The sequence below is a fragment of the Nansenia antarctica genome, assembly GCF_963989245.1.
Source record: "Nansenia antarctica genome assembly, chromosome: 5".
Lineage (NCBI taxonomy): Eukaryota > Metazoa > Chordata > Actinopteri > Argentiniformes > Microstomatidae > Nansenia > Nansenia antarctica.
In genome coordinates, this window is record NC_137690.1 from 70,600,050 (window position 1) to 70,621,764 (window position 21,715).

Sequence of the window (21,715 nt, forward strand, 5' to 3'; positions counted from 1 at the left end):
GAGAAAGCTTTCGATTCAGTTAGTTGGACCTTTTTATACAAGGTACTATCGAGATTCGGCTTTCATGAGTCTATTATTGCAACTTTCCAAGCATTATATGATAGCCCATCCGCAAGGATCAAAATTAATGGTGCCCTATCGGGATCCTTCACTCTGGAACGTGGAACCAGGCAGGGATGTCCCGCTTCCCCACTCCTATTCAGCCTTTTTATTGAGCCTTTGAGCCAATGGATAAGGCAAAATGTTGAAATTAAGGGAATAGACATGGCAGCTGGTGAGCATAAACTTGGTCTTTTTGCGGATGACGTCCTGGTATATCTAACACAGCCCACACAGACAATCCCAAAATTGATGGGTTTATTAAAGGAATATGGGACACTTTCAGGTTACAAACTAAATATTCAGAAGACCCAGGTACTAACACTTAACTATGACCCACCCAACGATATTAGAGGGAAATATAACCTGAAATGGGATGCAGATTCAATCAAATACCTAGGTGTTAACCTGCCAAAAGATGTCTCAAAATTATCTGATCTTAATTATGGCCCTTTGAATGTAAAACTAAAATCAGATGTACTACGGTGGAGTCTCATTCCCTTCTTGAGTTTGAGCTCTAGGGTGGAGTCTGTTAAGATGAACATCCTACCAAGGTTACTGTATTTATTCCAGACTCTTCCAGTGGAGATACCTGCTAAGCAATTTATAGAATGGGACAAATTAATATCTAGATATTTATGGCAAGGGAAAAAACCCAGAATCAGATACAAAACTCTACAGTTAAGAAAAGAAAACGGGGGATTTGGCCTTCCTTGTTTACGAGAATACTATTGCGCAGCTCAATTAAGGCCTGTAGTGTGTTGGTGTACTCCATCATACTCTGCAAGATGGAAGGAAATTGAGAGTGCAATGACAGAAGGGGTTCAAATAGCAGCGATAGTTGCAGATAGTGAATTAATAAACAACATGACAAATAAAAATAATCCCTGGATTAACGTGGCTTTGAAGATTTGGCAGGAGACAGTAAAACTGTGTGGTATAAAGGACTCACTTAAAATGCTAAGATGGTGTGCATATGACACAGACTTCCCTCCAAACAAAACAGATGCTAGATTTAAAGTCTGGGTTGGAAAAGGCCTTTCGAACTATTTAACTTTTGTCCACAAGGGGGCATTCCATAGCTTTGAATCGCTACAGAGAAAACATGGTTTGGAACAAAATGATTTCTATAGGTATCTCCAGGTCCGACACCATTTCAATCAGAATTTAGGGGGAGTATCAGAAGAGGGGGTAACAGGAATTATGGAAGTATTTACATCAGCAAGCAAATCATTGATATGCAACAAGGTGGTATCTAGACTATACAATGGCTTCCGCCAGATCAATCTCAAAACAGTCAATACAATATATATTAAAGAGAAATGGGAGAAAGAGGGTAATTTTACTATTTCTGGGGAGGATTGGGACAGATTATGTAAACTACAATGGGAAACGACATGCTCAAATACGTGGCGAGAATTTAGTTGGAAAAACCTTACAAGGTTTTTTATCACCCCCCTACAAAAACGACATCAGGGGACGGGTGTAGCGTGTTGGAGATCCTGTGGACTGAATGAAGCCAATCACTACCATGTATTCTGGGAATGCCCAAATCTAGTCCCATTTTGGCGGGAGATACACAATAATCTGGAAGCTATTTTTGAAATTAACATCCCCTTCAAATGTGACACCTTATACCTGGGAAACATCTCATTCGAAAATTGGGACAATAACGACAGAAAATTGATATTGATACTTCTGGTAGCAAGTAAAAAGGCTATCACAAGAAAATGGTTAAAGCCAGACGTACCCACAGTGGATGAATGGATAGATATAATTCATGATATATATGTAATGGAAAAGATGTCATACTCCCTTAGAATTCAGGTAGAAAAATTCTATCGGATCTGGACGAAATGGACTGGATATGTTAAACCTGTAAGGTCAGATTTCTGTTGAATTGTTAAAAGAACATGAGAGGGTGATGTAATTGTGTTTATTTTCTTGAATCATTTTCTATTCTAATCTATCATATGTAAGATGAAAGCTCCCAAAGTTCACTCGCTATTGTTTTTCTTTTTTCTTTGTTTGTTTTTGTTTTCGTTTTGTCTTGTCTTTACTTTACTTAATATAAAAAAAGAAAAAAAGACTTTGGTCATAGGAACTGAGTTGATTGTGATATGTTGAATGTAATGACGATTGTTGTAACCAATGACCATTGACAATAAAAAGAAAATTTCAAAAAAAAAAGAATTAGATCAAAGCCATGCAAAGAAGAACACACTGGTGGTGTTTCGTTGTGACGTAAGAATGACATTTTGTATTTTAAAGAGTTTGTTGATTATGACATTGACAGACATAACTGGTGAACTATAAATAATAGTAAATATCGTCAGTAAATATCAATAGATAAATCTGTCGTCTCTTATGTTCTACCACGCAAACCACATTCAAAACATCCTGCTGAGGTTGTTGTGCGCAAGATCCAATCCAGACAATTATTTCAGGAGGTAGAGCCGGCGTCTAATGATCGCAAGGTCGGCTGATCGGCTGATCGGCTGTTCGAATCCCGGCTGCCCACATCTCGAAGTGTCCTTGGGCAAGACACCAAACCCAAATTTGCTCCCGATGAGCGGGCCGGCGCCTTGCATGGTAGCTTGCCACCATTGGTGTGTGAATGTGTGTGTGAATGGGTGAATAAGGCGCTATATAAGTCAGTCCGTTGACCATTCATCTGCCCAGCTGATACTGTCTCTGTGCTGAGGGCAACAGGATTTGGGTTCATCAGCACATTCTCAGACTCTTGCTCACCCCGCAGGCTTGGTACCAGGAACTGCAGTAAGGGACACCAACCGTTTGTTGGAAACATCAACAGTGATGTTGTCTCCTGGCTTCTGTCTGTCTGTGTAGCTGATATCACTATTACAGTTGGATTGGGTAAAGCATTCATACCTGTGAGGTCAGATTTGGTTCACTCTGATGAGGGTAAAGCTATTGATGCTAGCTTGGTTCACCCTGAACAGTACGAGTATCACATGAACGATAAAAGATGGGGTACCTATTCCTGACCATGTCTTTGGGATGGGGTACTTGTACTGACCATGTCTTTATGATAACGTGCCTATTCCTGACCATGTCTTTATGATAACGTGCCTATTCCTGAGCCTGTCTTTATGATAACGTGCCTATTCCTGACCATGTCTTTATGATAACGTGCCTATTCCTGACCATGTCTTTATGATAACGTGCCTATTCCTGACCATGTCTTTATGATAATGTGCCTATTCCTGACCATGTCTTTATGATAACGTGCCTATTCCTGAGCCTGTCTTTATGATAACGTGCCTATTCCTGACCATGTCTTTATGATAACGTGCCTATTCCTGACCATGTCTTTATGATAACGTGCCTATTCCTGACCATGTCTTTATGATAACGTGCCTATTCCTGACCATGTCTTTATGATAATGTGCCTATTCCTGACCATGACTTTATGATGACGTGCCTATTCCTGACCATGTCTTTATGATAACGTGCCTATTCCTGACCATGTCTTTATGATAACGTGCCTATTCCTGACCATGTCTTTATGATAACGTGCCTATTCCTGACCATGTCTTTATGATAATGTGCCTATTCCTGACCATGTCTTTGGGATGGGGTACTTGTACTGACCATGTCTTTATGATAATGTGCCTATTCCTGACCATGTCTTTATGATAACGTGCCTATTCCTGACCATGTCTTTATGATAACGTGCCTATTCCTGACCATGTCTTTATGATAATGTGCCTATTCCTGACCATGTCTTTATGATAATGTGCCTATTCCTGACCATGTCTTTATGATAATGTGCCTATTCCTGACCATGTCTTTGGGATGGGGTACATGTCCTGAGCCTGTCCTCCTGTCCCCCCTCCCTGTCCCCCCTGTCCCCAGAGAACAACAAGCCCCCGGTAGCGGACGCGGGGCCAGAGAAGGAGCTGACCCTGCCGGTGGACCGCACCACGCTGGACGGCAGCAAGAGCACCGACGACCAGAAGATCTCCACCTTCCACTGGACACAGAGCAAGTCAGTGTGTACACACACACACACACACACACACAGTCACCTACCACTGGAAACAGAGCAAGTCAGTGTGTACACACACACACACACACACACACACACACACACTCACACACACACTCACACACACACACACTCTCAGGGACCGAGAGTACAGACACAGAGTGGATATGAGAATACACATGACTAGACACGTCACAATGAACTAGTCACCTACCACTGGCAACAGAGCAAGTCAGTGTGTATACACACACACACACACACACACACTAGGGCTGTTACGATTATTCGACGTCGTCGACGTCACCGACTACGTCAATACGTCGGTTAGCGTAATATGCGTCGGTTAGTCGCAAATAAAAAAAATGGCGTTTTTTTTTTTTTTTTTTAAACCTTTATTTTACCAGGCGAGACAATTAAGTGTATGAGTGAAAATGGATAGCTACTAGCTAATGTTACACAAGCAATGTAGCTCACCACAGTTCGTATGTCTTGTCTTCTGGTGTTAGTAACGTTAGCTATGTAGCTGGCTAGCTACGGTAGCCTATTGTCATTGTGGTGCGAGCACCTACTGTACGTTATCTAGCTCGTAGCTCGCATGCTACGTTAGCATCAATTTAGCTAATCATAACATAGCAGCGAGAGTAACGTTAGCTAGCTATGTGTTGTGGTGATGGACAGACTTCTAAATGGCCATGCTGGCATTCAAGTTGGCTAAACATAGCAGTGAGGTGGAGACAAAAAGTTATTTTTTTTTTTTTTTTTTTTGCAGTACAAAAATTATCGTTAGACTTATCGATAAATTAGTCGTTAGACTAATCGAATAATCGATAAAATAATCGCTAGATTAATCGTTAGAAAAATAGTCGTTTGGGACAGCACTAACACACACACACACTCACACTCGCACTCGCACTCGCACTCGCACACACACTCACACTCACACTCACACTCACACTCACACACTCTCTCACTCTCACTCTCACACACACACACACACACACACTCTCTCTCAGGGGCCGAGAGTACAGATACACAGTGGATATGAGAACACACATGACTAGACACGTCACAATGACCCAAAGGTAAAACAATCAATCAAACAAGGTTTTCTAGATTGTTCTGCGTTGACGAGGATGACAGATTCCATACTGCTGCTGACACACAAGCTAAAAATGCACCTGGACCAACCAATCTTTGTCTCAGGAGGGGTGTCGCTTCTCCACTCTCCTCCAAAGGGTTAATGGATCCATTTTGTTGAGCCATAGTAACCAGTCTGACAGGAATAGATGAACTGTGATGTCACCCAGCCATCCGCTTGAAGCCTGGCGAACACATCAGCATGAATCAGCATAAAAACAACCAAACACACACACACACACAGACATACTCACTCACTCACTCACACACACTCGCTCACTCACTCACTCACTCTCTCAGGGACCAAGAGTACAGATACACAGTGGATATGAAAATGCACATCTGGAATAGTGGTTAGAATAGTCTTGCTATGCATGCTTCAAATAATCAGAGTGAGAGTACAGCCTAGATATTGGGTGTTCTCAGCAGATCATCCAAAAGACAAAACATAGGGAGTATCTCCTCATGGTATTGATATTATCACCCTAGAAAGTCAAGATAAAAAGTACAGAATCTTTTAGCTATGACAAGTGACCGGAGGAATTCGTTGGAGATTCTGACTGAAAACATGATTCAGTCAGCAGTCTTACAGCAGAGAGTCAACCCCTGACCTACTATAGCTCATCATCATGACAAAAATGTCGTTTCACCACACATTGGATAGGACCTGAGTCACTCACCTTCTTTAAAATATATATATATATATATATATATATATATATTGTTTTCCTTGAGAGTAGAACATGGAGCACAGCGACAACACAACATCCAACAAGACAGACAGATGCCCACATCACAATCTAACAACAAAAAACAAAACAACCGAAGACACACAAGAAAAAAATAAACAAAAGCAAGACAAAACGGAACAAACAAACAAAACAACAAAAAACGCAGACAAACAAACAAACAAAAAACATGTTGAGATGCTACCAGAGGGCAAGACAAACAAAATACATGTTTACAATATTCTGATCCAAGTAAAGATAGGACATAGGTTGGTTGGGACATGTTACACATAGAGCACCTTGTCAGAAGTGTGAATGTCCATAGAGCTCTCTGTATCACCCAGAGTTCCTCTCGTTAGCTAACAATTTCCCCACATCATTTTGCTGGACATATTCCAAAAATGGTCCCCATATATTTTTAAAGGAGTCTTGTTTACCCTTAATCATGTATGTCATCCTTTCCATTGTTAAAGAGGATGACATTTCCCTAAGCCAATACTGGCCCAAGTCACTCACCTTCTGAACCCTGCAGGCAGGGTGCAGCCTTCAGAATAAACAAAACACAGAGGCTGGGTCACACCAACCTGGTTTAAAGTAATCCTGGTTTAGGCTTAATCCAGGCTTAGTAAATGCAGGTTTAAACTAGGTTTAAAGTTAATCAGAGACACGTTGCACATCATCATTTTAATCCTAGTTTAAACCAGGATTAAACCAGAATTAATTTATTTTCAGTGTCCGCCATCTTGGATTCAGACGAAATGTAAAGTTACTGGTTACCTTTCTGTCAAACACACAGCAAACCTCTCACGCTTGCGTAAGAGTCATACTCATTAGACCCACAGCCTGCTCCATCATGTCCTCCTGTCTGTATGAATGTGACAGGGTCTGGTGAAGAAGTCCTCAAGTAGGGCAAGGGCATTTTTCAGGTCTTCGCTACGAACATCTAACTGCACATCACAACATGCTGATAGAACATCAACATGCTAAAAACACATAATTAGATCACACAGTCCTTGCTTTTAAACACGTCTTAAAACGTACGTTTGTTTACAAGTATCACTTACCCAGTAGCCTACGGCAGACGATACAGTGAATCCAATTCATAAATTATAAGTATTTAGTGATCCTAAAACTGTTGTTTGTTATATCGAGTGGGCTCTTCAACACTTAACATGCAAAAAAAAAAGTCATTTGTGCGACTTGAGAATTGCAGACATGCAGACCTTTTCACCAGACCGTGTCACAGATGCATGTGGGTCTTCTGCCTCTCCTTACACTCTCTTGTGTAAATATAAAATGGCCTGCGCCCCCCCCCCCCCTTCCTGTCTGACTGTGTGACGTTGTGTCTCCCTCCAGTGGTCCGGAGGGGGTGAAGATCGAGAACGCGGACGGCGCGGTTGCCACGGTGACGGGCCTGCAGGTGGGCACGTACAAGTTCACTCTGACGGTGACGGACGAGAGGAAGCTGCAGAGCTCCGACACGGTCACGGTCATCGTACGAGAGGGTGGGTGGTGTGTGTGTGTGTGGGGGGGGGGGGTGTGGGGGGGTGGTGTGTGTGGTGTGGGTGTGTGTGTGTGTGTGTGTGGGGGGGGGGGGGGGGTGGTGCGGTGTTCTGTGTCTGTGTCTGCGTCTGTGTGTGTGTGTGTGGGTGTGGGTGTGTGTGCTGTTCCGCAAGAAAAAGCCTCACCTGCTGAGAGAGCCGTTTCGTGTCTTTTGCAGCTGTAAGATTACAGTGGTCACCCCTACCAGGAAGTACAGTGTTGATCAGGAAGTGTAGTGGAAAAAAGAACATCCTTCACAAACCGGCTCGACAAGATGATGATCTCACACATCATCTCCAGTCTCACACATACCGCGGGGGAAATAAGTATTCAACAATTCTTTAATTCGACATATCGCCTTTGCAGCTATTCACATGACATTTAGACCAGACTCAATAAAACTACACACAGGAACTGAAGATGAAGATTCACCAGCGGGACCCCCCGGAATCGTCAATATTTCAAGACTGTCTGTGTTGAAGAATGGGCCAAAATCCCACCTGATCACTGTGAGAGATTAGTTTTTTCATACAGGAAGCATTTATTTAAATGTTGTATTAAAGTTATATTTTTCCTGAGTGGGGCAGTCCCACTCACATTTTTCTTTTTATTGTGATAGAGATAGTAGAGGTTTGACAGGAAGGATGGGTGAGAGAGAGAAGGGATGTCATGCAGAACATAGAACCGGGAACCCTGCGGTTAGCCTGCTACGCCAGCTAAGTGCCTCATACAGGAAGCGTCTTGAAGGCTTCTTCACCAAGTATTAAACACATTTCAGTTAGCGTGTTCAATACTTCTTTCCTGTGTCATTCCCCTTTATTGCACATATGAATGAATTGGAGTGTTACAATTTCAATAGTAGTTGAGTATTGAGTTAATACCAGTGTCTGGTCTCAATTTGATGTGACTACTGTAGCTGTAGTTGCAATGGAAATATGTTGAATGGCATTTAGCAGACACCTTATTCCAAAGCGACTTACAATCAATACATTTGACTAAGCAAGCGAATCATCAATCCACCAGTCGTAGCAGGAAGAGTAATCTAGCTCAGGCCCGGGGCCATTGGCAGTCTCCGTGATAGAAGGAGTGTCTTTTTATATAGACACTGGAGAAACAGAGAAACAGTACAAGGGGGGCCATAGAAGTCTAGGGGGACACAGTAAAGGGGAAAAGCGGGTGTCTCAGGAGACGCAGTGCTGGGGGGTAGTAGATGTCTCAGGAGGAGCAGTTAAGGTGTAACCTAAAGAGATGGGTCTTCAGTTCACTTATTGACGGTGTTGTGTTCCTCCTCCGTCAGAGCTGGACCAGCCCCCCGTGGCCCGGGTCCAGTCCAGCCCGGCCATCTCCCTGCCCCTCCGGACCGCCACGCTGGACGGCTCTCGCACCACGGACGACCAGGGGGGCGTCAGCTACTTCTGGACCCGCGACGACAGCAGCCCAGCTGCAGGGGTAAGAGAACACCAGGGGAGGGGGAGGTAGAACACCAAGGGCCAGTTTCACAGACAAGGCTTAAGCCTAATCCTGGACTAAAAAGCATCTTCAATGGAGATTTTACATTGAAAGTGTGATTTAGTCCAGGACTAGGCTTACGCCTTGTCTGTGAAACCAGCCCCAAGTCTGTTAGATGCTAAGTCATCCAAAAGTTATTCTTAGATGCATATTGTTTTCTGCCAGAAATTCCTGAACCTGAGACCAAAAGTCAGACACCTGACACAATAACAAAACAGAATAGGTTTCCTTTGCAGACATAGCCTGACGAGAAAGTAAAAGGTTACAGTGCATACACAGCTCGTAAAGTTGAGTATGCACGAGTCATTCTAGAGGTAATTTCCCTGTGAGGAGTGTGTATCTGACAGCAGCCATGAATCACTTCTCCACAAGCTGAGAGAGTTGGCGGATGAGTTCTCTTTAAAGATCCATTACTCTTTCACCCACAATGTACCTATGAAGACATAACAGCTTTCTAAATGTGTTGACCTCAAATCAATATCCTCATTAAGAATGTGTTGTTTCATGCTGGCTTCAGAGAAATCCCCCTATCGTGAACCTTTTTACAAAAATAGTGGAAAAGGAGAAAAGAATTGGAAGAAATGGGATTGTTATTTTAAGAAAACGGACACTGATTAGGGTTTATATATATATATTGTAGTTATTAATTTTCTTTTTGTTTAAATACATTTTATTTCTCTCTCACTTAGGCAAACATGACATAAATCTCACGTAACAAACTGTACCTGTCTAACCGTCATCAATGATCACGGTTCCTGAACATGACCTCGTGATATCCGTCCCACAAGTTTGTGTTCTTTGTTTGTTTGTGTATGGTGTTGTTCTGTTTGTGTGGTGTGTTATGCCTGAAATGTAAAAAAAAAGAATGTGTTGTTTCCTGTCCTGCAGGATGTACTGAGCCACTCTGACCACCAGGCGGTGCTGTTGCTCAGTAACCTGGTGGAGGGGAAGTACAGCTTCACTCTGACCGTCACCGACAGCAAAGGCCAGAGCAGCGCAGACAGAGGCACGGTGGAGGTCCGCCCAGGTCAGTGTGCTGCTGATCCACCACACACACACACACACACACACACACACATACACATACACATACACACGCACATGCATGCACACGCGCACGCACACACACACACACATAGTCACGCACACACACACACACACACACACACACACACACACACACAAGCACGCACACACACACACACACAACCACACATGTACACAACCACACTCATACACACACACGCGCGCACACACACACACACCCTACTACGCAATTCAGCGTCTTTGAGCCTCGGAAAAGCGCTATACCTCCACCATTATTAATGGTGGTCTAGGGTAGTGGTTCTCAAACCTCTAATCAAGTACAAAGCAATTATGATTTGTACTTGATTAGTTGAGTCAGGTGTGCTGGTGGGGGAACAGATCAAATATGTGGAGCGGCTGGGGCTCTCTGACGAGAGGTTTGAGAACCACTGGTCTAGGGAATAGTTAGTTGGACTGGTGATCATAAGGTCAAGAGTTCAAATCCCACTTGGGAACACCACCACTAGTGTGTCCTTGAGTAAGGCTCTTAGCTCTAAGTTACTCCAGGGAGACTGTCCCTGTAATCTCTAACTGTAAGTCGCTTTGGATAAAAGCGTCTGCTAAGTGGTTAAAATGTAAACGTAACACCCTACATACATCAAACAGATCCAAACCCTACAAATATTTAAAACTAAGCTAAAAACCTTAATGTTTGATCAGTTTAATGTTAATGTTAATCAGTTATGATTAAACACTAACACTTCTATCTATGTCTTTTTTATCCAGCAATTACTCTAACCCTAACTATTATCTTATTAAACATTTTGATCAATTTATATATCTTCTTATATCTGCAGCAGTTATGAGTCTCGGCTGAAATATGCAGAATGGTCCATAACCCAAGCGCTGTAAATCCACTGTAAACAGGCTAAATGTGTTTACAAATGTGTCATTTTACACTGTGATCTCACACACCGTATCAGGAAGGATAGCAGTAGAACACAGACCCAGTGTCTGCAATCTCATTATTATTATCAACCACCATATCAGGAAGGATAGCGGTTGAATACAGTTGCAGTAATAACACTTTTATCTACAGTACCAGTCAAACGTTTGGACACACTTTCCCAATGTTTTTATTCATGGTCTATTATCTTGTTAAATGTTTATCTATTTATTTGTATATATATATATATATATATATATTCTTGTCATTTTTATTTTCTTACTATCCTCTTGCTGTATTTTTTAATGCTGTATGTAAAGCACTTTGAATTGCCCCTGTTGTATGGAATGTGCTATACAAATAAACTTGCCTTGCCTTACATACACACACACTCCCCCCCCACACACGCACCCACCAGAGCCCAAAGGTTAGTCCTGATGCGTAGCCTCCTCTCTCTCTCTTTCTCTGTCTTTCTCTCTCCCTCCCTCTCTCTCTCTCCCTCCCTCTCTCTCTCTCCCTCTCTCTCTCTCTCCCTCTCTCCCTCTCTCTCTCCCTCTCTCCCTCTCTCTCTCTCTCTTTCCCTCTCTCCCTCTCTCTCTCTCTCCCCCCCCCTCTCCCTCTCTCTCTCCCTCTCTCTCTCTCTCCCTCCCTCTCCCTCTCTCTCTCTCCCTCTCTCTCTCTCCCTCTCTCTCTCTCCCCCTCTCTCTCTCTCCCTCTCTCTCTCTCCTCTCTCTCTCTCTCTCTCTCTCTCTCTCTCTCTCTCTCTCTCTCTCTCTCTCTCTCTCTCTCTCTCTGTCAGACATGTGGGAGAGGGACCTGGTGGAGCTGGTCCTGGAGGTGTCCGTGTCCCAGGTGTCCCACCGCCAGCGGGACATGCTGCTGCGTCAGGTGGGCGTGCTGCTGGGCGTGCTCGACAGTGACATCACCGTACGGGACGTCAGTGCCTTCAACGAGCACAGGTCAGCAGTGTTCCACCACGTCCTCCTCCGGCTCTCTCTCATATCAGGACCATTCAAGGGCACCAATATGCCACTGTCTTACCTTGCCAAAGTACAGGAATATATGCCACAACCATCTGAGGTCTGAGCAGTGTTTTAGTCCATATGCCGTGATCAGATCTGTGCCTAAAGGTGCTTCTGGCTTACTGAGTAATACTAGCCTTTGTTAGCGTCATCAAATGGCATTGTGGGTAATACGAGGCTTTGTTAGTGTCATCAAATGGCATTGTGGGTAATACTAGCCTTGGTTAGCAGACTTAAATGGCATGGACTTGATAGATGGATATTAAAGATGCTTTGGTGCAAAAAGTAGCCGTAGCTTCTTGAAACCTGACTAATAATTGGGCAGATTAAATGATTGAGTCTCTCCGTTGGTCCGTGTTAACTCCCTCCCCTCTCCTCCCCTCCCCTCAGCACGCGCCTGGTGTTCCTGGTGTCGGGGGGGCCGGGGCGCCCCCCTCTGTCGGGCCACAGCGTGGCCTTGGGCCTCCGCAACAAACTACGCAAGCAGAAGAACGACTTCCTCATCTTCAAGGCCCGCCGGGTCGACACCGTCAGTGAGTATCAGCAGAGGGAGGGGGAAGAAAGAAAGGAAAAAACGGAAGGAAGGGAGAGGAGGGGACGCGAGACGACACAGAGGCAGCAGGGGAGGCTGGTGGGAGGTTGAAATCGGAGGACGGGCGCATTGTAATGCATGGAAACAGGATGTGGATGTACCGAGTGTTTGATACCATTCCTCATTCCGTTCCGTGCATTACAATGAGCCTGTCCTCCGATTTCTACCTCCACTAGCCTCCCCTGTTGTCAACTGATGAGAACGAGACACGGTAGCGGTTGTGAACGTAACGCCAGAAGGAGTCCGCATCAGACACCCGTCCCTCCCTCCCCTCCCCTCCCCTCCCCTCCCTCCCCTCCCCAGGACTCATAAGAGACGACAGGAAGGAGTGACAAGCAGCTACTGTGTATATATCTGCTCACTGAATGTGATCGTCATAGTTATGGAATATTAATCTGACGCTGATAATATTTCTGTTTGCTATTTCCAAAATGCCCATGTTGAGTAAATACCAGTATTGTTTGGCTGAATGGCGAGCAGCAGTTAGGAGTCTGTTTGAATAGAGAATCCTTTCAAAGATGACCTCAGACTCTTGTTGCCACAACAACAGCAACATAATGAGCTTGAGAAATAGAACATGAGTTTAAAATAGAAGGTGGAAAAACGTTTTGTCCAACAAAGCCGTCTGAAAGTTGTTGACGTGTTGTTTGCGTTTAGACTAGAAAGGTGTAATTCAATGCGTCTAAGTGTCAAAAAAACAAAAATACCCTGTTATACACTTCACAAGTTAACACATTGACGCTGACAGCTCTAGTTGTTACCTTGTTTTACATCTTTGCTAATAGCCACAGGCAGTCGAGTTCTCTTAGATTGCCTTCTAGCCTCTGAGCCAGTGGTTCTCAAACCTCTCCTCGGGGACCACCAGCCGTTCCACATATTTGATCTGTTCCACCACCAGCACACCTGATTCAAATAATCAAGTGCAAAGCAATTATGGTTTGTACTTGATTAGTTGAATCAGGTGTGCTGGTGGTGGATCAGATCAAATATGTGGAATGGCTGGTGGTCCCCGAGGAGAGGTTTGAGAACCACTGCTCTAAGCTAACTCTGAGCTTTGGCTAACTCTGACCTTTGGCTAAGTCTGAGCTTTGGCTAACTCTGAGCTTTGGCATGTTTGGATGAACTTTCCCAACCAGGGGGGTATTCCATCAACAAAGGAAAATCCAGGCTTATTTTGGTAAATCTCACGAGACTTCTAAAAAATAAAACTAATAAAGATTTTCCTTTAGGGACGTTGATGGAATACCCCCCAGGCCTCTTCTTACTGTTTCACTTCCTGTTTGACCAGTCTCTCTCTCTCTCTCTCTCTCTGTCTCTCTCTCGCCCCCTGCAGTCTGCCAGTTGAACTGTTCCAGCCACGGGGAGTGTGACTCGTTCACCCGCCGCTGTGTGTGTCAGCCCTTCTGGATGGAAAACTTCATCAGAGCGCAGCTAGGAGACGCAGAGAGCAACTGTGGTGAGAGAGAGAGAGAGAGAGAGAGGGGGGGGGAGAGAGAGAGAGAGAGGGGGGGAGGGAGAGGGAGAGAGAGAGAGATTGTCACAAGACCACTCACAGCCATTAGTAGTATGACTCAGTAGAGATTTGGATTCTCATGACAACTAGATAAGATTACAACGCTTGTGAAAATGACTAATTTCACAATGGGTTGATTAAAACAAGCATTGTGATTGGCCGAGAGGCGTTTGAAGCCGTGATTTAATAACTTTTCATTTCACGGTTAAATAACCAGTTACAATATTGATATTCCCACGCCACTAGAGTAGTGTATCACATTCCTGTGGCTTACAAGGTTTGTAGTTTTAGAGAACTATGTTTCTCAGTGCAGGGCAGGAATGACCACAAGCCATCACAAAATAAACACTGATTAACATTCTAGTCCAGTAGGGGGCGCTGTCCCACCTGTGACAGTATTGACGACGAATCACGGCCTTTCTGGCGTTGTTGCTTAAATACAATACACTGACTAGAAGGTTGCCATGGAAATATTGAGTGGAATTTTAGCGATATATATTTTTGATTGCATTCAAAATTCTAACATTCTCCCTTCCTTGTCCTTTTCAGAATGGAGTGTCCTCTACGTGACCATAGCGTCCTTCATGATTGTGGTTGCCATGGCGACCGTCGTGTGGGGTATGGTGTGTTGTTGCCGCAGGTAACAGTGCTGCGTCATCCTGCCATTTCATAGTACTCATCGTCATCATGGAGGCTGTTTACATACATGTGTGTGTTGGGTTAGTGTTAGTATGTGTGTGTTGGGTAAGTGTTAGTATGTTGTGTTATGTGATTTTTAATAAGTGTGTTTCAAACAGGCGCAAGGGAAGAGCAGTCCGTAGGAAGAGCCGCTATAAGATGCTGGAGGCAGAAGAGCAGGACAGTCTGGAGCTGCAACCTCCCCGCGCTGGTAACAACAACAACAACACACGCACACACACACACACACACACACACACACACACTCACACACTCACACTCACACTCACACACTCTCTCTCTCTCTTTCTCTTTCTCACTCTCTCTCTCTCTCTCTTTCACACTCTCTCTCTCTCGCAAACACAATCACACCAACACACACACACTCTACACGCCATCTTGTGAAAGTCTTATAACGCATGTATGAAACCCCCCCCCCCCCCCCGCAGGTCGTCTGAAGCCCGCCCCCGCCCCGTCCTCCTCGGCCCTCATGCACTCGGACTCGGACCTGGACAGTGACGACGGCCAGGGGGGGGTGCCCTGGGCGGACCGGGAGAGAGGACACCTCCTGCGGCCCCAGAACGGAACCCTGAGGAACGGCCAAGTAAAGAGTAAAAAGCAGAGAGAGGAGCTGCTATAGTGACCAAGGAGGGGGGGAGGGGACACACCTGTCCACACCCCCTCTCAACCCTGCTTTAGTGACCAAGGTGGGGCGGGGGGACCCATCCCACCCCCTCAACCCTCATTTCTCCCTCTCTCTCTTCCCCCTCCATTACGCCCAGTCACGCCCCTCTCGCCCAGAAGACCTTCTAACACGAGGGGGTCGTTGGGAATGAGAGAGATCCCCTGCTGGACACCAGGGTCACCCACCCTTCACACACCCCCTTGTTGAGACTTACCTGCAACCACGCGGAGGCAGAGTGGAGGAGAGCAGGCCCAATGTTGCTGCAAGGAACGGAACGTTCGGACATGTTGCAGTCCATGAAGGAGGGAGGGGGTTTGGGGTTTGACTATAAGAATCCACACCTTCCCCGTCTCTTAGAAGGACAGATGGGTTGACTTGACTAGCCAGGTCAATCCTGGCTGTTCCCTTTAGACAGGAACTCACTGGAACCACGTGAAAAAAACTGAGCCTTCCTCACCCACCCACCCACTCAACCACTCAACCACCCACCCACACACCCACTCCAAGTCACACACCTGCTCCCAAGGCCCCCAGACACCTCCAAGCACTGCCAGGCCAAATCTAAACCAATAGCCACCTCCTGTTCCTGACTAAAAGGCTGAGAAGAGACTCTCCTGATCGGTGAACACAGCCTGACACGCCTGTGCATGTTGACCTCGCGGCTGTGCTCCGTGTCCATGTCTGATGAACGGTGTTCTGCATGTGTGTGTGCTTGTCTGAATGTGTTGTCTGAAAAAATCGGAATGTGTGTGTGTGTGTGTGTGTGTTTTTGGGCCGTTTGTGCCAAAGTGTGTCGTTTCAGAAACGGGTCTGTGGATGCTTGTTTCTGCCGCTTACAATCACATGACTAGACTGCTGCTGCTGCTGTTGTTGTTGCTGTCGGCCATGTTGATCAGAGACAGAGGAATTCTGGGGAATGTAGTTCTTCTAGAGGCATGCCCTCACACTTGATTGGTTTACTGGATAACACACTGGACCGACCACACAACGCCGATGCGCCGACCTCTGGAACTAGGAAACTGGGGAACATGGGAACACTCGTAGAAAGATGGATACCAGAGTTTCTCACATGGAGAGTGTTAGAATCAACCAGACAGTAGGAAGTTTTGCGCAAATAACTTGTGTACGTTTTTACTCTGAGGTTTCTGAGTTTCCGACTTGTAATGAATGAATGATGATGATGATTATGATGAGGATGAAGAAAACGGAAGAACAGAGCAATGTTCCCCCCTCAGTAGACACTTAACGAAGTCCTGCTCGAACCAGGACAACCACTGAACATCTTGTCTTGTTTTAGAACCTTTTTCTTTTAGCCAATCGTTTAAATTCTGATGCACTTTGTTTTCACGTTCCACGTGGCTCTGTCTGGCTGTCCCCATCTGAACAGAGCTGATTCTTAATTGGTCAGCATGGGGAATGAAATCACTCAGCTGTTAGACACAGAGCAGCTAATCTTCACCTGCTCAGAAGTTGCTCCTCCATCGTCTGGAGAAGTGACGTCACTTTGCATGTACACTGTGAACTTGGCCTTTGTCGAGCTTTTAAGTTACTTTTTCAGTTATTTTTTTGGGGCTGTCGAAGGGTGAAGTAGACCCGACGCAAGGTGTGGGTGGCACAGCTGACCCTAACCGCCGCTTAGGAACGCGCAGCCGCGTAAACGACGGCTCGCCCCGCGCACCGCTGTCTTGGCTGCCGTCGTTTGAATAGGATCGTTAACCTCCATTGAAATAAGCAATAATTTCAAGAATGTTCGGCAGTGTAAAAGTCATCTCATGCTGTTGCCCCATTTGCACTAGTTCTGTTTACCATCTAGTTTTATGGCAGATTGGCACCGGGGGGTTGTGGGATATGGAGTCCACTGTGAAGGCAGCAGACAGGCAGCAGCCGCCAAACAGAAGGGATTGTGTTAATTTAATGTGTTTTGATAACAACATTTTAGTGAAGGGTTTCCCTCGTTATGTGACCAGACCTGATGCAACTGGATGATGTGTACATTAAAATCAGATATGTTTCACTCTGGCCCGTTGTGGTGTTTGTGTTAAGCTGTCTTGTGTTAAGGTGTCTGTGTGGTTTGTTGTGACCGTTCTAGTCCTCTGTGTTCAGACCCGTTTGGAGATGAACTACCCAGGATCAACTGTGTGGGGTCAGAGTCTGAGCCACTATCTGGGACTTGCTTTGAAACACCATACTCTATCATGCTACACACCAGGAGAGGTCTGAAACACCATACTCTATAATGCTACACACCAGGAGGAGAGGGCTGAAACACCATAATGCTACACACCAGGAGAGGTCTGAAACACCATACTCTATAATGCTACACACCAGGAGGAGAGGGCTGAAACACCATAATGCTACACACCAGGAGAGGTCTGAAACACCATACTCTATAATCAGGGGTGCACATAACTGGTGCGCCAGTGCGCATGCGTCGCCAAAATGCATGCTGCGCGGCAGATCAGCCGCATGAGGGCGCTTTTGCGCACCAAAAAAAAAAAAAAAAAAAAAAGAAGTTGATCACAAAAAAAACATCCTCTACCATGGTTGAAATTGAGGACAGTGATAATTTACAGCAGTCAAGAGAGCAGTGATGATGACGATTAAGCTTGTAGTATAAATAAATGCTTAGGCTGTAACTTTTTGTTGAAAAGTTGATTTCAGTGTTTACAGAACAGAGCAGTGCTTAAAGAGATCAGTTGATTTCATTGTGTTTAAAGGAGTCTGACAGACTTTCATGCTTAAAGAGCAGTCATTTGATTTTGCATTTGTTTCTTTTGTTTTGCACACAATCATTTGTTCGTTCATCTTTATTTATGAATAAATGTCATTTTGCTAATATAAGTTATCCATGTATCCCTTTTTCATCCATCCTGTGGGACGGGTCGTGACTCGCGAGCTCGGGGAGCACCAAGCAGCATCCCTAGGTGCTCCTCTGAGCACTGGCCCCAAAAAGTTATGTGCACCCCTGTCTATAATGCTACACACCAGGAGAGGTCTGAAACACCATACTCTATAATGCTACACACCAGGAGAGGTCTGAAACACCATACTCTATAATGCTACACACCAGGAGAGGTCTGAAACACCATACTCTATAATGCTACACACCAGGAGAGGTCTGAAACACCATACTCTATAATGCTACACACCAGGAGAAGGTTTGTTGTAATGTGTGAAGTGGGATGTTCTTTTTTTTTTTTTCAATTGTTGGAATTTGGTATTTTATGCTCTAGGCAAGGGGTCCACCATAGACGGTGACCCTGGAGCAATTAGGGGTTCAGTGCCTTGCTCAAGGACACCTTGACACGTAGCCAGCCGGGGTTCGAACCGCCGAGCTGCCAACCTTGCGATCATTAGACGCCGGCTCTACCTCCTGAGCCACAGCCTCTACCTCCTGAGCCACAGCGTCTACCTCCACCAGCCTCTACCTCCTGAGCCACAGCGTCTACCTCCACCAGCCTCTACCTCCCGAGCCACAGCCTCTACCTCCACCAGCCTCTACCTCCTGAGCCACAGCCTCTACCTCCACAGCCTCTACCTCCTGAGCCACAGCCTCTACTTCCTGAGCCACAGCCGCCCCCGATGAGGAATGGTATCACACGTGTCATACACTCCCACTCCTCATTCATTCCATTCCATGCACTCCACCAGCCTCCAATGTTTGTGAACTGCATTGAAGCGGCTTTCCTATATATACAGTATATATATGCATATGGCAGACGTGACACAGTTATCTAGCCACTTTGTTTTCACATTGTTTTTTACGACTGACCATTACTGAGCGTGGCCTGTCTGTGCTCCATAACACTAACACTCATGAGAGATGGAGCTGTTAGAGATGATGGGAGTCATGTGACCTCATTATAGGCTAGTTATTCCGCCTGGTTGGCTTGATGTCCACATGGAGTGCATGAGTCCCACCGCCTCTCCTGGTCTGACTGGGTATGACCAGCACTCAAGTTGAGGGGGGATGAGGGAAATAAAACCAGTCAAAATCATCCCCCTTTCCATCCCTTATGTTATTTTATCAATGAACGTGGTATTACTGCTATTTCAACATTTAGTTTTGCGCATATTGAGTAAAATACTGTGGGCGAGGGAGGGGGCATGCACAAGTCACTGACACTGAAGACACTGTGGGGATGCTAAAGTTGTCCCCATATAATAAAATTCACCATCCCCCCTGATTTCTTTTTACAACTTGAGTACTGGGTATGACCAGGGAGGCTAGTGGAGGTAGAAATCAGAGGACGGGCTGTTTGTCATGTATGGATCCGAATAATGTTAAACACTTGCTGTTCCTATGCAACCAGGCCGTCTTCATTGGGGACCTATTGCCTTGAATTTCCCTCCAATGATGAGATGGTCAGACTTAAATCTACTGCCTGACATCAGAGATTACACCTGGCTAGGACTTCCTGTTGTGATGTTGCATCTCTCCACCCTTCCCCAGAATCCACTACCACTCAAGAATGACAGGTTCAACCAAATAAGTTATTTAAGGACAGAAATTCACTGACTCACAGTTTACCTAATACGGTCTGTTCCCGCTCTGCAATAAAAACTAATCTGACTACAAATCGTGAGCTTAGAGTTATAAAGTTCTATTTCTGTTTAGGGTAGTTTCAGAGCGTCAAAGTTTTTACATTCCATTATGTTTTGTGAGATGGAACCTTTGTATTTTATTAATTACTAACAAAAAAATGTCAACATATTAAAAATAACACCACACAGGCATTAATAAACACCTAATGGATCAGATAATGTAAAAAACTCATTTTTTTTTACCAAAAATGGAGATAGAACCATTGGCCAGAGTTCCAATGAAAGATGAGGCTGTGAAAGCAGAGTGGACTGAGACCTCGTGACTACTGAAATGAACCAGCAAGAAAACGAATGAAGGATTAATTCAAACAGAAAGGCAGTGTGAATACAAAATGAGCTAATTTACCTTTAATATACACCTCTGGTGGACGTTGGGAACTGTTGCATATCTGAAGATCTGTTCGTCTTTTGTTTGTGAAAAATGTGTAGGCCCTATAGATATAGGCTAGATTCTATAGATAGTAGATAGTACGCTAGAATAGATCATTCACTCACACTGCGAGTACAGATTATACTAGGTCTACTGTCATTCTAATCTGCATACTGCATATCTCATGATTTACCTCAAATATGATCTCAATCATAACTCCTAGTCAGATTAATTTGGGGCGGGGGGGGGGGGGGTTGGCACCAACAGGCTTCCATAACTATGTCACTGAGAAAGATATCAGACATTTGGTTTCTGGTGGGATGCAGTGAAGACAAATGGGTGGGACAGGGGATGCATGCATTTCTAAAGATAATAACATTTCCATGAAACTATATCAAGCAAGACACAGGATAATAATATCAGAGCAATTGATCATGAAATGACCCAGTGGCTGGGTTAGCAGGGCTATATAGGGCTATAACAACAGTAGGCTGTGACAGACAGATACATGAATAACAACAATACAACAATCTTTCATATTTTCTTTTATGTATCTTCTCTCTCTCTTTCTCTCTCTCTCTCTCTCTCTCTCTGTTCTGTTCTCTCTCTCTTCTCTCTCTCTCTCTCTTCTCTCTTCTCTTCTCTCTCTCTTCTCTTCTCTCTCTTCTTCTCTTCTCTCTCTCTTCTCTTCTCTCTCTATCTTTCTCTTCTCTCTATCTTTCTCTCTCTTCTCTTCTCTCTTCTCTCTCTCCCCCTCTCTCTCTTATCCCCCCCCTCTCTCTCTCTCCCCCCCCTCTCTCTCTCTCTCCCCCTCTCTCTCTCTCTTCTCTCTCTCTTCTCTCTCTCTTCTCTCTCTCCCCCTCTCTCTCTTATCCCCCCCCTCTCTCTCTCTCTCCCCTCTCTCTCTCCCCCCCCTCTCTCTCTCTCTTCTCTCTCTCTCTCTCTTTCTCTCTCTTCTCTCTCTTCTCTCTCTATCTTTCTCTCTCTTCTCTCTATCTTTCTCTCTCTTCTCTTTTTTCTCTTCTCTCTCTCTTTATCTTCTCTCTCTTCTCTCTCTCTATCTTTATCTTCTCTCTCTCTCCCCCCCCTCTCTCTCTCTCCCCCCCCTCTCTCTCTCTCTTCTCTCTCTCTTCTCTCTCTCCCCCCCCCTCTCTCTCTCTCCCCCCCCTCTCTCTCTCCCCCCCCCTCTCTCTCTCTCTTCTCTCTCTCTCTTTCTCTCTCTTCTCTCTATCTTTCTCTCTCTTCTCTCTA

At 45.0% G+C, this 21,715-nt stretch overlaps 1 protein-coding gene across 1 annotated transcript in view; it reads left to right on the forward strand.

The window, feature by feature from the left end:
• Positions 1-17,459, forward strand: part of kiaa0319l (KIAA0319-like) — a gene marked incomplete at its 5' end in the record, with an annotated part of 29,976 nt that extends 12,517 nt beyond the window's left edge. The window contains 10 exons of the mRNA XM_080531126.1: positions 3,979-4,111; positions 7,333-7,481; positions 8,816-8,967; positions 9,916-10,054; positions 11,799-11,958; positions 12,412-12,554; positions 13,947-14,069; positions 14,676-14,766; positions 14,924-15,015; positions 15,254-17,459. Coding sequence (XP_080387252.1) covers positions 3,979-4,111; positions 7,333-7,481; positions 8,816-8,967; positions 9,916-10,054; positions 11,799-11,958; positions 12,412-12,554; positions 13,947-14,069; positions 14,676-14,766; positions 14,924-15,015; positions 15,254-15,444 — 1,373 coding nt within the window. The 3' untranslated portion in view covers positions 15,445-17,459. The remainder of the gene's footprint in view (positions 1-3,978; positions 4,112-7,332; positions 7,482-8,815; positions 8,968-9,915; positions 10,055-11,798; positions 11,959-12,411; positions 12,555-13,946; positions 14,070-14,675; positions 14,767-14,923; positions 15,016-15,253) is intronic.
• Between the last annotated feature and the right edge of the window lie 4,256 nt (positions 17,460-21,715).